The 23,333-nt window shown below is 43.5% G+C and overlaps 1 protein-coding gene across 6 annotated transcripts in view; it reads left to right on the forward strand.

Annotated features, from left to right (window-relative positions):
* cita (citron rho-interacting serine/threonine kinase a) overlaps positions 1-23,333 on the forward strand; it is a 172,567-nt gene that overhangs the window by 109,385 nt on the left and 39,849 nt on the right. For 2 of the 6 annotated variants that reach the window (XM_061932779.2, XM_061932780.2), the window contains exons 30-38: positions 2,432-2,624; positions 2,940-3,101; positions 4,860-4,883; positions 10,589-10,726; positions 14,332-14,512; positions 14,585-14,676; positions 14,759-14,863; positions 14,942-15,111; positions 22,259-22,303. In XM_061932779.2, the coding sequence (XP_061788763.1) occupies positions 2,432-2,624; positions 2,940-3,101; positions 4,860-4,883; positions 10,589-10,726; positions 14,332-14,512; positions 14,585-14,676; positions 14,759-14,863; positions 14,942-15,111; positions 22,259-22,303 (1,110 nt within the window). The remainder of the gene's footprint in view (positions 1-2,431; positions 2,625-2,939; positions 3,102-4,859; positions 4,884-10,588; positions 10,727-14,331; positions 14,513-14,584; positions 14,677-14,758; positions 14,864-14,941; positions 15,112-22,258; positions 22,304-23,333) is intronic. The other 4 variants (XM_061932781.2, XM_061932784.2, XM_061932782.2 and 1 more) reach the window with 2 other exon arrangements.

Here is a 23,333-nt window from a genome sequence, read left to right on the forward strand (position 1 = left end):
GCGCGAAACTGTCTGAAAATAGGGCCTCCCATTCCCCGGGGACACCTGCTGGAACCCTCTGCCCCACCAAAATATGCGAAACTGTCTGAAAATAGGGCCCCAAAAGGCCTCCCATTCCCTGGGGACACCTGCTGGAACCCTCTGTCCCACCAAAATACGCCAAACTAGGGCCCCAAAAGGCCTCCCGTTCCCTGGGAACACCTGCTGGAACCCTCTGCCTCACCTAAATATGCCAAACTGTCTGAAAATAGGGACCCCCAAAGGCCTCCCGTTCCCTGGGAACACCTGCCGGAACCCTCTGCCCCACCAAAATGCGCGAAACTGTCTGAAAATAGGACCCCAAAAGGCCTCCCTTCCCCGCTGACACCTGCTGGAACCCTCTGTCCCACCAAAATATGCGAAACTGTCTGAAAATAGGACCCCAAAAGGCCTCCCATTCCCTGGGGACACCTGCTGGAACCCTCTGCCCCACCAAAATACGCCAAACTAGGGCCCCAAAAGGCCTCCCGTTCCCTGGGAACACCTGCTGGAACCCTCTGCCCCACCAAAATATGCAAAAAAACTGTCTGAAAATAGGGCCCCGAAAGGCCTCCCATTCCCTGGGAACACCTGCTGGAACCCTCTGCCCCACCAAAATACGCAAAACTGTCTGAAAATAGGGCTCCAAAAGGCCTCCCATTCCCTGGGGACACCTGCTGGAACCCTCTTCCCCACCAAAATACGCCAAACTAGGGCCCCAAAAGGCCTCCCGTTCCCTGGGAACACATGCTGGAACCCTCTCTCACCTAAATACGCCAAACTGTCTGAAAATAGGGCCCCCCAAAGACCTCCCGTTCCCTGGGAACACCTGCTGGTACCCTCTGCCCCACCAAAATACGCCAAACTAGGGCCCCAAAAGGCCTCCCGTTCCCTGGGAACACCTGCTGGAACCCTCTGCCTCACCTAAATACGCCAAACTGTCTGAAAATAGGGACCCCCAAAGGCCTCCCGTTCCCTGGGAACACCTGTCGGAACCCTCTGCCCCACCAAAATATGCGAAACTGTCTGAAAATAGGACCCCAAAAGGCCTCCCATTCCCTGGGGACACCTGCTGGAACCCTCTGCCCCACCAAAATACGCCAAAAAAGGGCCCCAAAAGGCCTCCCGTTCCCTGGGAACACCTGCTGGAACCCTCTCTCACCTAAATACGCCAAACTGTCTGAAAATAGGGCCCCCCAAAGGCCTCCCGTTCCCTAGGAACACCTGCTGGAACCCTCTGCCCCACCAAAATACGCCAAACTAGGGCCCCAAAAGGCCTCCCGTTCCCTGGGAACACCTGCTGGAACCCTCTGCCTCACCTAAATACGCCAAACTGTCTGAAAATAGGGCCCCCCAAAGGCCTCCTGTTCCCTGGGAACACCTGCTGGAACCCTCTGCCCCACCAAAATACGCCAAACTAGGGCCCCAAAAGGCCTCCCGTTCCCTGGGAACACCTGCTGGAACCCTCTGCCTCACCTAAATACGCCAAACTGTCTGAAAATAGGGCCCCCCAAAGGCCTCCCATTCCCCGGTAATAGCTGCTGGAACTCCGCCCCACCAAAATACGCCAAACTGTCTGAAAATAGGGCCCCAAAAGGCCTCCCGTTCCCTGGGAACACCTGCTGGAACCCTCTGCCCCACCAAAATATGCGAAACTGTCTGAAAACAGGGCCCCAAAAGGCCTCCCATTCCCTGGGGACACCTGCTGGAACCCTCTGCCCCACCTAAATACGCCAAACTGTCTGAAAATAGGGCCCCCCAAAGGCCTCCCGTTCCTTGGGAACACCTGCTGGAACCCTCTGCCCCACCAAAATATGCAAAAAACTGTCTGAAAATAGGGCCCCCGAAAGGCCTCCCATTCCCTGGGAACACCTGCTGGAACCCTCTGCCCCACCAAAATACGCAAAACTGTCTGAAAATAGGGCTCCAAAAGGCCTCCCATTCCCTGGGGACACCTGCTGGAACCCTCTGCCCCACCAAAATACGCCAAACTAGGGCCCCAACAGGCCTCCCGTTCCCTGGGAACACCTGCTGGAACCCTCTCTCACCTAAATACGCCAAACTGTCTGAAAATAGGGCCCCCCAAAAGGCCTCCCATTCCCTGGGGACACCTGCTGGAACCCTCTTCCCCACCAAAATACGCCAAACTAGGGCCCCAAAAGGCCTCCCGTTCCCTGGGAACACCTGCTGGAACCCTCTGCCCCACCTAAATACGCCAAACTGTCTGAAAATAGGGTCCCCCAAAGGCCTCCCATTCCCCGGTAATACCTGCTGGAACCCTCTGCCCCACCAAAATACGCCAAACTGTCTGAAAATAGGGCCCCAAAAGGCCTCCCATTCCCTGGGAACACCTGCTCAATGGTGTAAAGGTGGTAACATCATAAAATAAGTGACACACTTGATCTGTGGACAGGGTATATTTGGACGACGGCGGGAAGATGTCGGCACCACAACAAACGGAGCGTTGACTCCTCAGTCCCAGCCGTCACTTCCTTTGCAGTACGGTGACATGAAGCTGGCTTTGGAGAAGGAACGCTCAAGATGTGCGGAGCTGGAGGAGGCTCTTCAGAAGATGAGGATAGAGCTGCGATCCCTGAGAGAAGAGGGTAGGTCAGGACTGTCTGTGTTTCTCGTGGAACCTTTGTCATCTAAATGTAATTACTGTTCTATATATCATCCAAAATAATAGTGTTCATTTATAACAAATGATTATTTTAGTGTTATTGTCAGTGAGGCATTCATTCATTAAAAAAAAATCATGAATCACATTTTTAAATATTCCACTGCACTTTAATCTGGATCAGTTATTTTAACAGCACATTGCTTGATTACTTGGACAGCAGCATTTAGGGATATTTATTTCATTGTTAAACCTACCACTGATTCTTTCTAAGTGGTCATTGTGCTTTTCTGAACACCAGCAGCTCATTTCAAAGCACAGGATCACTTGGCTCCTTCCACGCCTGCCCAGGCTCGCCATCAAATCCTCATGTCAGCCATTGTAAAGTCCCCGGAGCATCAACCCAACCCCTGTGGCCTGCTTAACCCCTCGACCCGCTCCAAGGAGACATCCACACCTGAAGGTAACCCACACATGCACACTTACACACATTTTCTTATTTAATAGCTAGACTGTTTCCACAGTGGCATCCTCCTCTATGACATCACTGTCCAAACAAATGGGCTCCTTCTTTGCCTATTTTGTTTATGTGTAGTGTGTGTGTTTGTTTCTTCTGTGGCCTGGCCCCTTAAAGGGGAACTGCACTTTTTGGGGAATTTTGCTTGTCGTTCACAATCATTATGAAGACATGACGATGAATGGATTTTTTTCTAAATATTGAATCTATTCAATCAAAAGTCTTCTTACAATGGAGCCTATGAGAGACGTTCAATTCTGCCCATAGAGACCCTAAAAAACATTCTTCTTCATACTGCATTAATATATGCTACTTTTAAACTTTCATGCAGAGAAGGAAATCACAACTAAAAAAATCACTAATTTTTTCATACGGTGTTGATCTGGAAATTTTTGCCTCGGCATTTTGATGGTGTGGACGTGTGGCACCGAATGGAGATAAGCGTCTCGACAGACGTTACAATATTTGAACAATGATGACGAAAACTGTTTTCTCTGTCGTGTCCGTTTGTCGAAAATTGTTATGCGCTTATTTTTTTATTTGATTTTGTGCGTGGCATATAATTGCTATGCGCAGAGGACGTTTAAACAGTGCGCAATTGCACAAGCGCGCACCTTAGAGAGAACGTTGGTCACACGGCTGCGCTAGCATCACAGCTAACGTTAGCCATGCTGCTACATCTCTGCTCGGGGAGGACGTATACGTATGTGACGTATGACGTGACAGTATGTGACGTGTGTAAGAAGGTGCGCTTGCTGTCTGTGAGAAGGAGACACAGAAAAGAGTGAGAAGAGCCTGTCGTGTAATGCCAGCAGCTAAAAGCAACTGCGTGAGAATCCACAGACCTGTGGATGTGTTGAAGGTGTGCTGGAAAATGCGGAACGGAAATTAGGGAGCAGCAGAAAAGTGGAATGTATTATTTAAATAGGTGCGTTGGAAAACACGGTGCAGAGTTTTTTTTAAAACTGGATCTGGATCGGCATTTTCCCATGCCTTGCCGATACACATTTTTTTGCAAATATCGGCGGCCGATCCGATCCAAATATCGGATTGGGACATCCCTAGATTTAACTCCCAATTCCAACCCTTGATGCTGAGTGCCAAGCAGGATGGTAATGGGTCCCATTTTTATAGTCTTTGGTATGACTTGGCCGGGGTCTGAACTCACGACCTACCACTCTCACCACTCGGCCACTGAGCTGATGCCACGACTATTGTCGACAAATGTAATTGTTGGCGACAATTGTATCTGTCGACTAATTGTTGCAGCCCTCGTGTACAATAGGCAAAATTCCAACAAAAAGTGCAATTCCCCGTTATGGCAGGATTCCATCTTCAATTTAGTGGATAACTTTGTTCAAGATATGTTAAACACATCTGGAGATTGGACTGATGAAGAAAAACATTATTCAGGTTCATGTCGCTGTCCTTGTATCCAGTTAATAATGTAATCCTGCCTGGGCCTGTTTCACAAGGGAAGAATAGTGGATGAGCTTTACTATAGAGTATTACATTCCCTCCATCAATGATGATATTTACTCAAATGTACTTAAATCTGATCCGATCAGGTACACCTGGATCAGTGATAAGTCAATTGTGTTCCTTTGTAATACAGGCCTTAAACTGTGTGTGTGTGTTTTACTGTCACCCAGCTATTGTTAGACTGCTATCTCCTTTCTGTCTCTTTCCTCTTATTCCTGGCAGAAAAGAGGAGGGTCACCTTTGAAAGTAAGTTAGCAGTCACACATTCCTTCATCTCGTTGTACGTCCTCTTCAAAACACTTTTGTACAGACTGCACATCCGTCTTGTTGCTGTCTCATTGTGGCATGGTTGATCTCGTCTGCTCTGATTGGCATGTTAGAATCTTGATTTGCCGAACCAAAACATTGGCAGTTACATCAAAAACCATTAAGTCAGTAATAGGCCTGGGCCGATAACACATTTTGCTGGACGATACAGTGTGCCACAAATTCCATCCATCCATCCATCTTCTTCCGCTTATCCGAGGTCGGGTCGCGGGGGCAGCAGCCTAAGCAGGGAAGCCCAGACTTCCCTCTCCCCAGCCACTTCGTCCAGCTCTTCCTGTGGGACCCCGAGGCGTTCCCAGGCCAGCCGGGAGACATAGTCTTCCCAACGTGTCCTGGGTCTTCCCCGCGGCCTCCTACCGGTCGGACGTGCCCTAAACACCTCCCTAGGGAGGCGTTCGGGGGACATCCTGACCAGATGCCCGAACCACCTCATCTGGCTCCTCTCGATGTGGAGGAGCAGCGGCTTTACTTTGAGCTCCTCCCGGATGGCAGAGCTTCTCACCCTATCTCTAAGGGAGAGCCCCGCCACCCGGCGGAGGAAACTCATTTCAGCCGCCTGTACCCATGATCTTGTCCTTTCGGTCATAACCCAAAGCTCATGACCATAGGTGAGGATGGGAACATAGATCGACCGGTAAATTGAGAGCTTTGCCTTCCGGCTCAGCTCCTTCTTCACCACAACGGATCGATACAGCGTCCGCATTACTGAAGACGCCGCACCGATCCGCCTGTCGATCTCACGATCCACTCTTCCCTCACTCGTGAACAAGACTCCGAGGTACTTGAACTCCTCCACTTGGGGCAAGATCTCCTCCCCAACCCGGAGATGGCACTCCACCCTTTTCCGTGCGAGAACCATGGACTCGGACTTGGAGGTGCTGATTCTCATCCCAGTCGCTTCACACTCGGCTGCGAACCGATCCAGTGAGAGCTGAAGATCCTGGCCAGATGAAGCCATCAGGACCACATCGTCTGCAAAAAGCAGAGACCTAATCCTGCAGCCACCAAACCAGATCCCCTCAACGCCTTGACTGCGCCTAGAAATTCTGTCCATAAAAGTTATGAACAGAATGGGTGACAAAGGGCAGCCTTGGCGGAGTCCAACCCTCACTGGAAACGTGTCCGACTTACTACCGGCCATGCGGACCAAGCTCTGGCACTGATCATACAGGGAGCGGACTGCCACAATCAGACAGTCTGATACCCCGTACTCTCTGAGCACTCCCCACAGAACTTCCCGAGGGACACGGTCGAATGCCTTCTCCAAGTCTACAAAACACATGTAGACTGGTTGGGCAAACTCCCATGCACCCTCAAGGACCCTGCCGAGAGTATAGAGCTGGTCCACAGTTCCACGACCAGGACGAAAACCACACTGTTCCGCCACAAATTATTCCAGATAAATGATATTGTTGTCAGTATTATTTTGAAACCAAATTAAGCACAATAAACTTGGATTTGTCATTACTGTAGTATTTTTTCACCATCATAACTGGAAGTTTAAGAACATTTATTTAGCCCAATTAATCAAACAAACATAAAACTTCAACAGATATTGACTATTTTGAAGTGTTTTCCCACAGTTGGTTTGTTTTGTTGTCTTTTTTGTTGCCATCTCTTTCCAATTAACTGGGCATACTGGCGAACGAGTCTACAGTCTGTAGGATAGGATAGGATAGGTCTTCATTGCCATTGCAACAAGGACAACGAAACTATGTTTTCAGCACAAACCCGTTCAAGATTAGACAAACAAACAGTGTACAGGAACGCTGATGGGTCGCCACGAGGCGCCCCGTAAAAGGTGGGAAAAAGGTAAAACGCTAGGGAAGAAGATGAGTAAAAAAAAATACAATAAAATACAATCTAGACTGGGCTCCTAAGAGGGCCTAGTCTGGAGTGGGGAAAAAAAAACCTCCATGCCATGCACACATAAACATGTTACATATGATCACAACAACTCGCAACAGAGAGGGGCGGGGGGAGTTGGGACCCTGGAGGTCGACTGCTGCTATGAAGCGCTGCCAGCTGTCCATCACCCCAAAGGGGAATCAAGCGGTGGTGAAGGGCGTGGGGTGAGGTAGGAGGGGTGTGTGTGTTGTTGCGTTTTGGACCAGTTGTTCCTCCCAGGGAATTCAAGTCACAAGTCGCTCCCAAGTTCTTTCCGACACTTAAAGCTGAGTTGAAAAAACCCACCAGAGACAGAATAGGTATTTTGTTGTATATTTTCAAAGCTTTGCAAATATACTTTTTGAGACCAGTCTAGCCTAGAACATTCTATTCCGCCGCCCAAAATGGTCTGTCTCCCCGACCCAAAACCCTCTCTCCTCCCCCCTCTCTCTAGACAAAATATATGCTAGTCAAAACACATTCCAAAGCATTCAAGGTTAACACACACAGTTTACTTGCAGAGAAACAGAAAGAGAATAAATGGAAAACACGAGCTGTTTTCAAATATGACTATGAAAGAAAATAAGTAACACAAAAATTCGGATATATGTAAATATCTGCCTCCGACGGTGTATATGCCCATTGTCTTGGGTGTGTTGATGTAGTGTCCATAGGCCTGGGGCCGTTCTGCACGCAAGCAAAAGTTCGACTCCAGGTGTCGTTGAGGAGGGAGGGAGGCCAAAAGCGTCCATCATTGAGGTGTCCTCGGGGATGTTTTCAGAACAGTCTGCTCCTGTCAAGGCAATTCCATCCATCCATCCATTTTCTACCGTTTATTCCCTTTGGGGTCGCGGGGGGCGCTGGAGCCTATCTCAGCTACAATCGGGCGGAAGGCGGGGTACACCCTGGACAAGTCGCCACCTCATCGCAGGGCCAACACAGATAGACAGACAACATTCACACTCACATCCACACACTAGGGCCAATTTAGTGTTGCCAATCAACCTATCCCCAGGTGCATGTCTTTGGAAGTGGGAGGAAGCCGGAGTACCCGGAGGGAACCCACGCAGTCACGGGGAGAACATGCAAACTCCACACAGAAAGATCCCGAGCCCGGGATTGAACCCATGACTACTCAGGACCTTCGTATTGTGAGGCAGATGCACTAACCCCTCTCCCACCGTGAAGCCCTGTCAAGGCAATTCGAGGGAGTCAAATCGTAGATTAGGATTTTTGTTTTTCCGCGAGCAGACATTACAATGGCTTGTCTGTTCTATTCGTCCATGCTGGCCCTCATATCCAATTTTTCCCTTTCAACCAGCTTTTCCATGATGTGATCCATCTTGCGATTCAGTTCAGAAATACCATATGTAATATAACATGTGATATCATCAAAAGGTTCAGAGAATTTGGAGAAATCACTGCACGTACGCAGCAAGGCTGAAAATCAACATTGAATGCCCCTGACCTTGGATCTCTGCATCAAAAACCGACATCAGTGTGTAAAGGATATCAACACATGAGCTCCGAAACACTTCAGAAAAACCACCGTCAGTAACTACAGTTGGTCGCTACATCTGTAAGTGCAAGTTAAAACTCTACTATGCAAAGCCAAAGCCATTTATCATCAACACCCAGAAACGCCACCGGCGTCGCTGGGCCTGAGCTCATCTAAGATGGACTGATGCAAAGTGGAAAAGTGGAAACTGTGGAACAAAGAGGAAAAGAACCATCCGGATTGTTCTAGGTGCAAAGTGTAAAAGGCAGCATGTGTGATGGTATGGGGGTGTATTAGTGGCCAAAGCATGGGTAACTTACACATCTGTGAAGGCACCATTAATGCTGAAAGGTACATACAGCTTTTGGAGCAACATACAGGTAAAAGCCAGTAAATTAGAATATTTTGAAAAACTTGATTTATTTCAGTAATTGCATTCAAAAGGTGTAACTTGTACATTATATTTATTCATTGCACACAGACTGATGCATTCAAATGTTTATTTCATTTAATTTTGATGATTTGAAGTGGCAACAAATGAAAATCCAAAATTCCGTGTGTCACAAAATTAGAATATTACTTAAGGCTAATACAAAAAAGGGATTTTTAGAAATGTTGGCCAACTGAAAAGTATGAAAATGAAAAATATGAGCATGTACAATACTCAATACTTGGTTGGAGCTCCTTTTGCCTCAATTACTGCGTTAATGCGGCGTGGCATGGAGTCGATGAGTTTCTGGCACTGCTCAGGTGTTATGAGAGCCCAGGTTGCTCTGATAGTGGCCTTCAACTCTTCTGCGTTTTTGGGTCTGGCATTCTGCATCTTCCTTTTCACAATACCCCACAGATTTTCTATGGGGCTAAGGTCAGGGGAGTTGGCGGGCCAATTTAGAACAGAAATACCATGGTCCGTAAACCAGGCACGGGTAGATTTTGCGCTGTGTGCAGGCGCCAAGTCCTGTTGGAACTTGAAATCTCCATCTCCATAGAGCAGGTCAGCAGCAGGAAGCATGAAGTGCTCTAAAACTTGCTGGTAGACGGCTGCGTTGACCCTGGATCTCAGGAAACAGAGTGGACCGACACCAGCAGATGACATGGCACCCCAAACCATCACCCAACCATGCAAATTTTGCATTTCCTTTGGAAATCGAGGTCCCAGAGTCTGGAGGAAGACAGGAGAGGCACAGGATCCACGTTGCCTGAAGTCTAGTGTAAAGTTTCCACCATCAGTGATGGTTTGGGGTGCCATGTCATCTGCTGGTGTCGGTCCACTCTGTTTCCTGAGATCCAGGGTCAACGCAGCCGTCTACCAGCAAGTTTTAGAGCACTTCATGCTTCCTGCTGCTGACCTGCTCTATGGAGATGGAGATTTCAAGTTCCAACAGGACTTGGCGCCTGCACACAGCTTAAAATCTACCCGTGCCTGGTTTACGGACCATGGTATTTCTGTTCTAAATTGGCCCGCCAACTCCCCTGACCTTAGCCCCATAGAAAATCTGTGGGGTATTGTGAAAAGGAAGATGCAGAATGCCAGACCCAAAAACGCAGAAGAGTTGAAGGCCACTATCAGAGCAACCTGGGCTCTCATAACACCTGAGCAGTGCCAGAAACTCATCGACTCCATGCCACGCCGCATTAACGCGGTAATTGAGGCAAAAGGAGCTCCAACCAAGTATTGAGTATTGTACATGCTCATATTTTTCATTTTCATACTTTTCAGTTGGCCAACATTTCTAAAAATCCCTTTTTTGTATTAGCCTTAAGTAATATTCTAATTTTGTGACACACGGAATTTTGGATTTTCATTTGTTGCCACTTCAAATCATCAAAATTAAATGAAATAAACATTTGAATGCATCAGTCTGTGTGCAATGAATAAATATAATGTACAAGTTACACCTTTTGAATACAATTACTGAAATAAATCAAGTTTTTCAAAATATTCTAATTTACTGGCTTTTACCTGTATGTTGCCATCCAAGCAACGTTGCTCATGTTGCTCATTCGGTTGGAAAGGGAAATATTCCCACACCCATTAAATTTGCAATCATCTTTATTCCTCCTCATTTTTGTTACTTTGCGATGAATTCATTGACACATTTATCGGCACAGGCCTAGCCAGGATTCAAATGACTTCATAAGGCCCACACCCTCCAAAATGTCAAGCTAAAAAAAACCTCAATGCCTAGGAGTTTGGTAATGTATTGTTTGGCACACCTTTTGTGTTGTATCATTTCAGAGTACGGTCGTCGTGTGAAGGAGAGAATGCACCACAACATTCCTCATCGCTTCACTGTGGGTCTCAACATGAGAGCTGCCAAATGTGCCGTGTGCCTGGACACTGTGCATTTTGGACGACAAGCTGCCACCTGTCTAGGTCTGTGTCCTCTGGTTACAGAAAACGGCCGGCATTTCAGAAAGGGATTTATAGGCCAGCTTTCTAAAAAAAAAATACCGTAAATTCCAGACGGTAAGCCACTACTTTTTTCCTACGCTTTGAACCCTGCGACTCATAAAATGGTGCGGCTAATTTATGGGGTTTTCTCCGGTAATGGCCATCATTTTTGTATGGAAAAAATAGTTTTAAACAGACACTGAAAAGGTGTGTTATTGTTGCGGTCTGAACGTCGACGGTAGTTCCTTCTGTTAAGTGCTTTAACCGGAAATACAAGTGCCGTTAATAATAATAATAATAATATATTTTATTTGTAAAAAGCACTTTACATTGAGTAAACAACCTCAAAGTGCTACAGTGTATTAAAAAATAAATAAATAAAAAGATAATAAAAAATAAATAGCTAAAACTAGTATGTATTTATCTAAAAAAAGGCTTTTTTTTTTTTTTTTTTTAAAGAAGGGTTTTTAAGCCTTTTTTAAAGGCATCCACAGTCTGTGGTGCCCTCAGGTGGTCAGGGAGAGCGTTCCACAGACTGGGAGCGGCGGAGTTAGTCGTCCATAACATTGCTACTGGTATGGATTCTTCATTCATCACTCCAAGCAAGGTTTCTAAGTTTTTCTATATAACTAAAACTATTCATACTTACTTAACCGTCTCATGTGTGATGTCTGTAGGAGTTTTTTCATGCATATTTGTATGTGCTATCGTAATGTTACCGTAATTGTACCATGAATTGATTAACGTGGACCTCGACTTAAACAAGTTGAAAAACTTATTGGGGTGTTACCATTTAGTGGTCAATTGTACGGAATATGTACTGTCCTGTGCAATCTACTAATAAAAGTTTCAATCAATCAATCAAATGTAATCAGGCTAGCGTCATTAGCATTAGCTAATATGCTAACATATATACAATAGCATTCTATTTGTATTGTTCCAGTTTCGTAAATTCACTTACTGTGGACTTATTGAGTCTGTTTAGTTGATTGGAGAGCTCGCTTCCGCAGACAATGACTTCTGTTTTGTTTGAGCGACGTTTTACTGCCACGTTACAAAATCTTTGTGTGTAAATAACTCTTTTCACAACGTATATATCTGCTGACAGATGTCAGGTTCAAACACTGATGACATCTATTAAAACAGACGAGAAGCAAGGAATCATGCAGAGACAGAGTTAAATTTTGCTCAATTGAGGAGACCCGTTATTTGGGCTGTATTCTAGTTACAGATCCAAACTACGTTCTAAAAGTCCAGCCCGCGTGCTTCCTCTATTTATTTGGGAGGTCCCTGGTTACATCACTCAAGCTGTCGCTGAGGGAAGGGGGTAATCTCGACAACTCCAGTTACACAACATACCTGCCAACTACTCCGGTTTTCCCGTAATTAGTACGGTTTTCATCAACCTATTCCGGGTTACGGTTGCAGTGATAAAAAATACGGTCTTTCATTAATTAAAAACTTTTTTTTTTTTTTTAAGTTTTATTCACGAAATCGCGTAACAACAATGACAATCGACACTGCTTCCCGTAACTTCCTATCGAGCCATTCCGAATGCCATGCGCGAGGCTATTTATAGCACCGCTGCCAAGCACGAGGCACCAGTTGCCATTGTTTCCAAACGAGCGAACGATCATGGAATCAGCCGGAGAAAAATCGCAAATGAGTCTTAAACCGAAAAGAAAACTGCAGTCATTCCGTGAAGAATATTCAAAAGCCTATCCGGGAATAATTATCCGTTCCAAAAAGGGTGAAAACTACGCGAATTGCACCTTGTGCAGACAAGATTTTTCGATCGGACACGGAGGAATTAGCGATGTAAAAGACCGCGTTGGGACAAAAAAACACAAGTCTAATGCCGTTGCTAGCGATACAAGTGGAAAACTTTCAACGTTTTTCGGATTTTAGCCACAAAAAGGTAATGACACCAATGTTATCTATTGGAATTGTTTAGTACTGTTATACTGTTAAAAGTGTTTATACTATTTATGCTTTCAAGTCCAAGTTGAAGAAATCTTGTTAAATGTTGACAGCATAACTACCAAAATACAGAAGTATGTCCTTAATATTTTTGCAGTGCTATTTCTGTTGAAAAGTTCAAATGATTACATTAGAGATGTGATGTGCCACTTTTCAAGTGTCTGATGGCTTCAATTAATTTTCATTAATTTTTCATATTTTGAATTCTTTTGAAAGGCTTAGAAAAAAACTACATTTGAATTGTAATTCCATGCTATTGACAGGACTATTAATTTTAATGAAGTTAGCTTACCATGTTTACAGTATGATAATTGTGATAGAAATGTGAATTTTAGGCACAGAATATTTTTTACAATTGAACAAGGCAGTAGATTATACAAGCTTGGACAGAAAGTTAATAATGACACCAATTTTTTTTTTTTATGGAATTGTTTAGTACTGTTTTACCATTTGTTTACTGTAAAAAGTGTTTATACTGTTTATACTTTCAATTAACAAATTGAAGTCTTGTGAAAGGTTGACAGGATAACTGGCATTAACTGTCAAAATAATTTCAAACTATTGAAGTTAGCTTACAGAATAAACATGTCAATCAACCCATATGATTTTTGCTGTAATATTTTTGTTTTGAAAAGTCACTGTGACTGATAGAAAAGTGATGGTTTTAGCAACATTTTAACCTGTCTGAATGCTAATAATCATTTTGCGGGGGGCGAAGCCTGAACCCCCCACCAGGACTTTGTCCTGGACCTACCGGGGCCTGCGGCCCCTGGACCCTGGCTACTAGGTTTTTCTGATTTCAAAAGTTGGCAGGTATGCAGATGTCAGGTTCAAACACTGATGACATCTATTAAAACAGACGAGAAGCAAGGAATCATGCAGAGACAGAGTTAAATTTTGCTCAATTGAGGAGACACATTATTTGGGCTGTATTCTAGTTACAGATCCAAACTACGTTCTAAAAGTCCAGCCCGCGTGCTTCCTCTATTTATTTCATCACTGAAGCTGTCGCTGAGGGAACTCCAGTTACACAATATGTGATTATACATAAATGCAAATGTGTTGACGCTGGTGATATCGCCTTGTCTCTGCTCTGTCTGCGTCACGGCGGTGTTCGGCCTTGGCGGTCAGCAGGCCGTTCCTGGACACAAACACTGACATCCAGACTGGCTTGCAATCTTTTGGATTGCCAGCTTTGCACAGACAAAGAAAAATACCACTTCCGCACAATTGACAATAATTATAGCAACGGCCCTTAAGCATAACATTGTGTGATAATATATACATAATTATTCTAACATTTATAGTCCGGCGTGGCTATTATATATAACAATTTTTTTTTCTTCTAAAATGTAGTGGCTGCGCTCTATAGTCCGGTACTAATAACAGTTTTGAAATAGATTTAATTTTGAAAAAGAAAGGCATCAAGTTTTGGTTGTTTGCAAATGTTGCTTATGTTGATGACTAAATCATAAAATAACCAAATTATGCTAAAATACCTTGAATAAACCAACACATTGAGATATTTTAAACTTTTTTTACGAATAAGCTTACCACTATGTTGTATTTAAAAAAAAAATGTAACTGCCTCTTTTGACTTCCTTTAGAATGCCACACCCTTTGTCATCCCAAATGCTCACCATGCCTTCCAGCCACTTGTGGCCTACCAGCTGAATACGCCACCCACTTCTCTGAGGCTTTGTGCCGAGAGAAGGCGGGCTCCCCTGGACTGCAGGTGAAGGAAGCCAGTGGTCATGTTCGCTTGGAAGGATGGATGAAGCAGCCCAGGTTAATCATTCACTCCTCCTCTTGTGTTTGATAGTACACTTTGAAATGCTCTTTCTGTGTCTGTTCACACAGAAATGGCAAACGCGGCCAGCAAGGCTGGGAGAGGAAGTATGTGGTCCTTGACGGGACCAAAATATCAGTCTATGATACGGAGCCCAGAGAAGGTGATTATTTTCGTATTGGTGGAACATTTGTGATCACTTCTAAAATCAGAGGTTATATCAGAATGGGATGTCTTCCTTTTAGACTTTGTCAATGCAGAGGAGGAGTTTGAGCTCTGTCTACCTGATGGAGAGGTGACTGTTCATGGGGCTGTTGGGGCCTCCGAGCTCATCAACACTGCAAAATCAGGTATCATCCAAACTATCAAAACAATTCTAATCCACGGTTCTCATCATTACATCATATGCTGTGTGTGTGTTTACACAGACATCCCTTATGTTCTGAAGCTGGAGTCACATCCTCATACAACTTGTTGGCCTGGCCAGTCTCTCTACTTCATGGCTCCCAGCTTCCCAGACAAACAGCGCTGGGTGGCTGTACTGGAGTCTGTGGTGGCTTGTAGCCGTGGATCTAAAGACAAAGGGGATACTGATGCAGTAAGTGATTGTTTTAGTAGTATTTTTTGTTATAGTACAGGGTTTCCCCGTTATGTAATTAAACATGGCATACCACCACGGCAAAAACGTAGCCGACACAGCTTAAAAATAAGTTTTTTTACATAAAAACAAATTAAAATTACCGTATTTTCCGCACCATAAGGCGCCCTGGGTTATAAGCCGCGCCTTCAATGAACGGCATATTTCAAAACTTTGTCCACCAATAAGCCGCCCCCGTGTTGTAAGCCGCATCTAACTGCGCTAAAGGAATGTAAAAAAAACAGTCAGATAGGTCAGTCAAACTTTAATAATATATTAAAAACCAGCGTTCTAACAACTCTGTTCACTCCCAAAATGTACGCAAATGTGCAATCACAAACATACGTATATCAACATGGACAGAGCTGCGTGAAAAAAGCCACCCGGCCTCTTCGCGTAAACTTAAACTTACCTTAACCACTCGCTCATCTTTTCTTCATCCATCCCTTCGAGTTAGCTTTTATGATGACGCCGGCTGGAAAGGCTGGAAAGGTCTCTTTTGGCAAGGTCTTCCTTTTGAATATCACCATGGGTGGAAGTTTCTGGCCATTAGCATGGCAAGCTAGAACCACAGTGAAGGATGACTTCTCATTCCCTGTGGTGCGAATATTCACCGTACGTGCTCCAGTTGCTGTGAAATAATAATCCGTGTGCGGGTGGAGAGATTGCGTCTTTTCATGAACCGGATCCCGGTCGCTTAGTAGGAGCCATTTTGTGGTCTTTACAGATGTAAACACACAAAGGAAATGAAACGTACGGTGATATCCGCGCGCTTTTTCTTCTTCTACGCGGGCGGGTGGTTGCTTACAGTAGAAGAAGAAGCGCTTCCTGTTCTATGGGGGCGGGTGCTTACCTTGGCGGTTGCTTGCGTAGAAGAAGAAGCGCTTCCTGTTCTACCGGGAAAAAAGATGGCGGCTGTTTAACGAAGTTGCGAGACCGAAACTTTATGAAAATGAATCTTAATATTTATCCATATATAAAGCGCACCGGGTTATAAGGCGCACTGTCAGCTTTTGAGAAAAGTTGTGGTTTTTAGGTGCGCCTTATAGTGCGGAAAATACGGTAAAGCTGCAAGCAGCGTTGGTCGGGCCCGCGTATTTGGCAGGTGCTAGTCCTAAGTGTCCCAATACTTTTGTCCAGTTTTAGTCCCAAGTGTCCCAATACTTTTGCCAAGTTGTAGTCCTAAGTGTCCCAATACTTTTGGCAAGTTGTAGTCCCAAGTGTCCCAATACTTTTGTCCAGTTTTCGGCCTAAGTGTCCCAATACTTTTGTCCAGTTTTAGTCCCAAGTGTCCCAATACTTTTGGCAAGTTGTAGTCCTAAGTGTCCCAATACTTTTGGCAAGTTGTAGTCCCAAGTGTCCCAATACTTTTGTCCAGTTTTCGGCCTAAGTGTCCCAATACTTTTGTCCAGTGGTAGTTATAAGTGTCCCAATACTTTTGTCTACTTTTAGTCCGAAGTGTCCCAAGACTTTTGTCTAGTGTACCTACCTTGTCTGCATTGTGTGGGCACGTTGGTGCTTCCTGCTTTTAAGCAGCCATCTTGAGAAAACAGCAGCGCAGCAGCATCAGCGCAGCGGTTCTTTGAAGGCTCATAAAATCAAAACCGGAGCAGTTAGAAAAATTATTTCGATAACTTTATTTGGAAGGGTTCAATCTCTCTCCTGTGTTAGTTTGAAGCTGAAACGACAAACGCGCTCAGAGGAGATAATGTTTGAAGAGAAGTGACCGGTTTATAAAAACATTTTGTTTTGAAGGGGAAATTGCAAACTTCCTGTTGATTTTTGCTGAGGGTTGTCAATCTATGAAATGTAGGTCTAAGTGAGACCTACATAGAGGTTTTTGTTTCATGTCTCTCCGACTTTCCCAGTGGGAGTTACAGGCAGTTTTGTCATTTTTTTCTTCCGAGGAGCAGTTTTTTCTGCGTTTTATTCAAAAATTGCGCTAGAGCGCAATTTTGAGATTTGGGGTTAGTTTTTTTTATTAGATCGCAATTTGTGCCAGTCCTGATGTGTGTGTTCAGTTTGGTGAGTTTTGAATGTTAAGAGGGTGAAAATACAGCTCAAAGAGGCAAAAATGACTGTTTTTAGTACTTTTTTGTCTTGAAGGGGGAATTGCCAACTTCCTGTTGATTTTTGCCCGAGAATATACTATTATGAAATGTAGGTCTAAGTCACACCTACATAAAGGTTTTTGTTTAATGTCTCTCCGACCTTCCTAGTGGGAGTTACAGGCAGTCTAGTTTTTTTTTTTTTCGTAGGGGCCGCTAGAGCGCAATTTTGAGTTTTGAGGTTTGGTTTTTTGATAAAAAAATTTGCCGTATATTACTGATGTGTGTGTAAAATTTGGTGAGTTTTGAAGTATGTTAAGGGGGTCAAATTACAGCGCAAAGTTGCGGAATAATAATAATAATAATAAAGAATAAAACCTTACAAATTCAATAGGTCCTTATGTCCCATTGAATAAGGACTCCCTTTGGGAGTCCTTATACAATGGGCCATGCGGGCCCTAATAATAAAGAATAAAACCTTACAAATTCAATAGGTCCTTATGTCCCATTGCATAAGGACTCCCTTTGGGAGTCCTTATACAATGGGCCATGCGGGCCCTAATAACAATGTATTGTAGCCTCCAGAAGAAGTCACACAGTCAGGTGCTATTTTTAACTTTTATTGCCAATTGTGTGCTAACAACCGGCCCAGTTCCAACAGACCTTAACTCCCGTGTACACACTTTCGTCTCCGTGCTTCCCCGATCACACAACAACACTTTCTCTTTCACCTCCAGTGGACACATTTAGAACAGCGGTTTCTTTCATTGAAAAATTGTAGCAAATTTTTATACTTGGCAAACTATTCTTGCAGGCCGCGAGCCGGATTAAACCCGTTTGACACTCCTGCCCAATAAGAATAAACAACACGTTACATTACTACCTACAACAACAATCATTAGAATACTCTCAACACTGGTTATCGAGCTAAAAAACTTTTAGGCAACCTTAAGCACTTTACACGTTTTTTAAGACACCATATACGAGGGGTTTAACGCATACTTGCCAACCCTCCCGGATTTTCCGGGAGACTCCCGAAATTCAGCGCCTCTCCCGAAAACCTCCCGGGACAAATTTTCTCCCGAAATTCAGGCGGAGTGACGTGTTGACAGCCTGTTGTACATGCACATGTGACCCACCCATAATGTGTCACATTTTTGTGTTGATTTATTTAGTTTATTTTGTGGTTTGAATTAGTTTTTGGAGCTGTCATTACACATTTATCAGTATTCACATTGGTCAGTAGGGGGCAGTAGGGCGTTTCTTCCCAATTGAATGCTATCACCTGCAGACCGGAAGTGTCTTGTCATTCTGATGAGAGCGACCAGTCTGTGAACAATTGAAACGTCCTGTGTGCTTTTTCCTCCTGTATAACAGGCTGGTTTTGGTGAATCAACTCACTGAATAATATCCATGTGATCTTTATAAGTTTAAGTACACATTCTGATGGTGGAGCCTAACTCTAAAGTGTTTGTGAGTTGTAGTTTGCATTTGTGAATGAATCCAGTGCACAGCTGCAGTAATCAATACAAAAAGGCGACGTGAGTGCGCAATGTTTATATAGGAACTTCTGATCCTAATTCAGACTCCCAAATTAGAGCTCCCGTTTTCTTATTGATTTTATAATGTATATTTGTATAATGTGTGTGTTCTGAAATAGTGACAGAGAATAGAACAAGGATGGACAATTCAACCCTTAACTCAACAATAAGTAGAGGAGTGTTATGTGTGTGTATATGTGTAAATAAATGAACACTGAAATTCAAGTATTTATTTTATTTATATATATATATATATATATATATATATATATATATATATAAAAATAAAAATAAATCTCCTGACGATTGAGGGTACCCCCCCTCATGAAACAGGCCTGTAGAGATGAAATAGTCTTGTGATTTTTTCCCACACATACATATATATATATATATATATATATAATAAAATATATATGTATATATATATATATATATATATATATAGCTAGAATTAATTGAAAGTCAAGTATTTCTTATATATATATATATGTATATATATATATATCTTAACCACGCCCCCCACCCACCACCTCCCGAAATCGGAGGTCTCAAGGTTGGCAAGTATGGTTTACCGGTACGTGTATTTGTATTGAACCGTTTCGGTACGGGGGTTCCAGTTCGGTTCGGAGGTGTACCGAACGAGTTTCCACATGGACATATTAAGTAGCGTAACGCACGTTGTGTAAACAATGCACACCGAGGCACAACACACGGCATGCTAGTTAAAGTTAAAGTTAAAGTACCAATGATTGTCACACACACACTAAGTGTGGTGAAATTTGTCCTCTGCATTTGACCCATCCCCTTGTTCACCCCCTGGGAGGTGAGGGGAGCAGTAGGCAGCAGCAGTGCCGCGCCCGGGAATCATTTTTGGTGATTTAACCCCCAATTCCAACCCCTTGATGCTGAGTGCCAAGCAGGGAGGTAATGGCTCCCATTTTTATAGTCTTTGGTATGACTCAGCCTACTGATCTCAGGGTGGACACTCTAACCACTAGGCCACTGAGTAGGTGGCCTAGTTAACGGGCTAGGATAGACTGACCATACGTCCTCTTTTCACCGGACATGTCCTCTTTTGCGGAGCTGTCAGGGCGGAGTTTCTTAAATGCCTCAAATGTCCGGCATTTTGAGTTAGAGTTACGTGTATTTTCAATGTACGTTCAGGGTTAAGAAGGGGTTAAAAACAAAACAAATTGTGCGTGCAGCAGCATTGGTGAGGGAGGGGCAGAGACAGAGAGAGAGAGAGAGTTATGATAAACGCGCATGCGTCGCCAGGCTCTGCTTTTTATCCATAGATTTATCACATTTAATTTTTTATTATCTATAGCAGGGGTGTCAAAAGTGTGCCCATTTGCGGCCCACAGCTAATGTTTTAAAGGCCCACGGCACATTCTAAAAATATTATTAAAATAAACAAAAACATAACAAAAGTGAAATAAAAAAGGTTAAATGTAATTTAGAAAAAGTTGCAATGTTCACTAATAAAACAAAGCTGTTTTTTTTTCCTTTCAAACTGTCATTGCTCAAAACATAATATTGAATCAAAATCAATGTTATAATGAATTATTGACCTATCCCATTACTTCACATCAAATATTCCACTAAGAAAAATATTTTTGGTGGAAGATTTTGCAAATTTGGTAAAGAAATAACCCAAAAATGTATATTTTGTTGTTTTTTTACTGTCCTGAAAATTAACCGAACCGTGACCTCTAACCCGAGGTACCGAACCGAAATGTTTGTGTACCGTTACATCCCTACCATATACCCATTCAGACTAAAAATACCGCGGTATCAGTTTGGGTCCATATCGCCCGGTCCTAGTCTCTAAACACTTGAAATATTCTCAACAAAGTACATTGTACAATAAGAACAACAACTGAAATTAAAGCTGCAAGCAGCATTGGTCGGGCCCGCGTATTTGGCAGGTGCTAGTCCTAAATGTCCCAATACTTTTGTCCAGTGATAGTCATAAGTGTCCCAATACTTTTGTCTACTTTTAGTCTGAAGTGTCCCAAGACTTTTGTCTAGTGTACCTACCTTGTCTGCATTGTGTGGGCACGTTGGTGCTTCCTGCTTTTAAGCAGCCATCTTAAAAAAACAGCAGCGCAGCAGCATCAGCGCAGCGGGTCTTTGAAGGGTCATAAAATCAAAACCGGAGCAGTTAGAAAAACGCGCTTCTGTACCGTAGTTTTAATCACAAGGGTTCAATCTCTCTCCTGTGTTAGTTTGAAGGCAAAACGACAAACGCGCTCAGAGGAGATAGATTTTGAAGGAAGGTGACCGGTTTTTACAAAAAATGTGTTTTGAAGAGGGAATAGCAAACTTCCTGTTGATTTTTGCTGAGGGTTGTCAATCTATGAAATGTAGGTCTAAGTGAGACCTACATAGAGGTTTTTGTTTCATGTCTCTCCGACTTTCCCAGTGGGAGTTACAGGCAGTTTTGTCATTTTTTTCTTCCGAGGAGCATTTTTTTCTGCGTTTTATAAAAAAAATTGCGGTAGAGCACAATTTTTAGATTTGAGGTTAGGTTTTTTCATTAGATCACAGTTTTAGCCAGTCCTGATGTGTGTGTTCAGTTTGGTGAGTTTTGAAGCATGTTAAGGGGGTCAAATTACAGCTCAAAGAGGCAAAAGTGACTGTTTTTAGTACTTTTTTGTCTTGAAGGGGGAATTGCCAACTTCCTGTTGATTTTAGCCCGAGGATGTACAATTGAAAGGTAGGTGTAAGTCAGACCTACATAGAGGTTTTTGTTTCATGTCTCTCTGACCTTCCTAGTGGGAGTTACAGGCAGTCTAGTTTTTTTTTTTCCTAGGGGGCGCTAGAGCGCAATTTAGATTTTTGCGGTTCAGTTTTTTTATTAAAAGACAATTTTTGCAGGTCCTGATGTGTGGGTCAAATATGGTGAGTTTTGAAGTTAAGTGGGTCAAATTACAGCTCAAAGAGGCGGCGGAAGAAAAAAGAAAGAAGAAAAATAATAAAACCTTACAAATTCAATAGGTCCTTATGTCCCATTGTAAAAGGACTCCTGTTTGGATTCCTTTTACAATGGGCCATGCGGGCCCTAAATATAGCAACGCAATATAATATAAAAAAATATATGTTAATACTAATAGATTTGTTTTTAATTAAATGTACGTATACATTTTTTGAGCCTTTTTTTTTAAAGAAAATGTTATCATAGCAAACTATACGATGACATCATTGTGACCACGGTATGGTATTTTGGCAATATAGGGGAAACCCTGTAGTATACAACAAGTTTTAGGTATGAAGCCCATTTCAAATTGTAATGTAGTACAAGGGTTGTGTGTGTTGTTTCTGGTGAAACAATCAATGGCGCCATGAACATCAGCCAGTGCCTTCATTTCTTCTTCTCTCCTCTCCTCTCTTTTCTTTCTCTGCATGTTCTCACCAACCACGTCTTGTATATGTGTTGTGTCCTCGTCTTTGTTGTGATGTGATTACGCAACATGTGTGTGTATCTCCATTCAACACGGTCCGTCTGGACCATCATAGGCAGGTGTTGCTAAAAGGCAGAAGAACCTATCGCCTCTGGTCCAGGTACAGTAAGAAGTTGCACGAACGCTTGGGCTTCAGTCAGCACCTGGCTGAGCATGTAGTTGCATAGCTGCTCTGTGCTGGCTAACACACCCACCAGGTTCAAATGGTTGCTGTTTAAGTGGCCAAATGTGCAGTGGAAATATATCATGCACAATGCATGACTGGATTGGAACACCCATGCACCTTTGGCCTCCACTCCGCTGTCTTGTGCATGTTGCTGCGAGAGCCATGTGCCGCTTCAGCTTGTTTGGACTCAAAGCACACACATGCACACGTACTGTACATCATCATTGGTGCAGATAAGACATGTTAGGGAAAAATGAAGAAGCTACTCTAGGATAGGGTGACATCTTTTATGATGTGTGAACGAAACAACCACTAAAAGGCAGAATTAAAATAATTGTGTCAGATATGGTATGTTAGCAATGAATTGTTCCTGTTGCACGGAGCTTTTACCAGTCGAGAGGAACTCGCATAATTAATTAGACGTATTTCTGACTTTGAATTAGGGCTGGGCGATATGGCCTTTTATTATTATCTCGATATTTTTAGGCCATGTCACGATACACCATATATACAGTGGGGCAAAAAAGTATTTAGTCAGAATTTTAAAGAATTTATTTGTAAATTATGTTGGGAAATAAGTATTTGGTCACTTCAAACAAAGAAGATCTTTGGCTCTCACAGACCTGTAACTTCTTCTTTAAGAAGCTCTTCTGTCCTCCACTCGTTACCTGTATTAATGGCACCTGTTTGAACTTGTTATCTGTATAAAAGACACCTGTCCACAGCCTCAAACAGTCAGACTCCAAACTTCACTATGGCCAAGACCAAAGAGCTGTCGAAGGACACCAGGAAAAGAATTGTAGACCTGCACCAGACTGTGAAGAGTGAATCTACAATAGGCAAGCAGCTTGGTGTGAAAAAATCAACTGTGGGAGAAATTATCAGAAAATGGAAGACATACAAGACCACTGATAATCTCCCTCGATCTGGGGCTCCACGCAAGATCTCATCCCGTAGGGTCAAA

Source organism: Nerophis lumbriciformis, linkage group LG38, assembly GCF_033978685.3.
Source record: "Nerophis lumbriciformis linkage group LG38, RoL_Nlum_v2.1, whole genome shotgun sequence".
NCBI classification, from domain to species: domain Eukaryota; kingdom Metazoa; phylum Chordata; class Actinopteri; order Syngnathiformes; family Syngnathidae; genus Nerophis; species Nerophis lumbriciformis.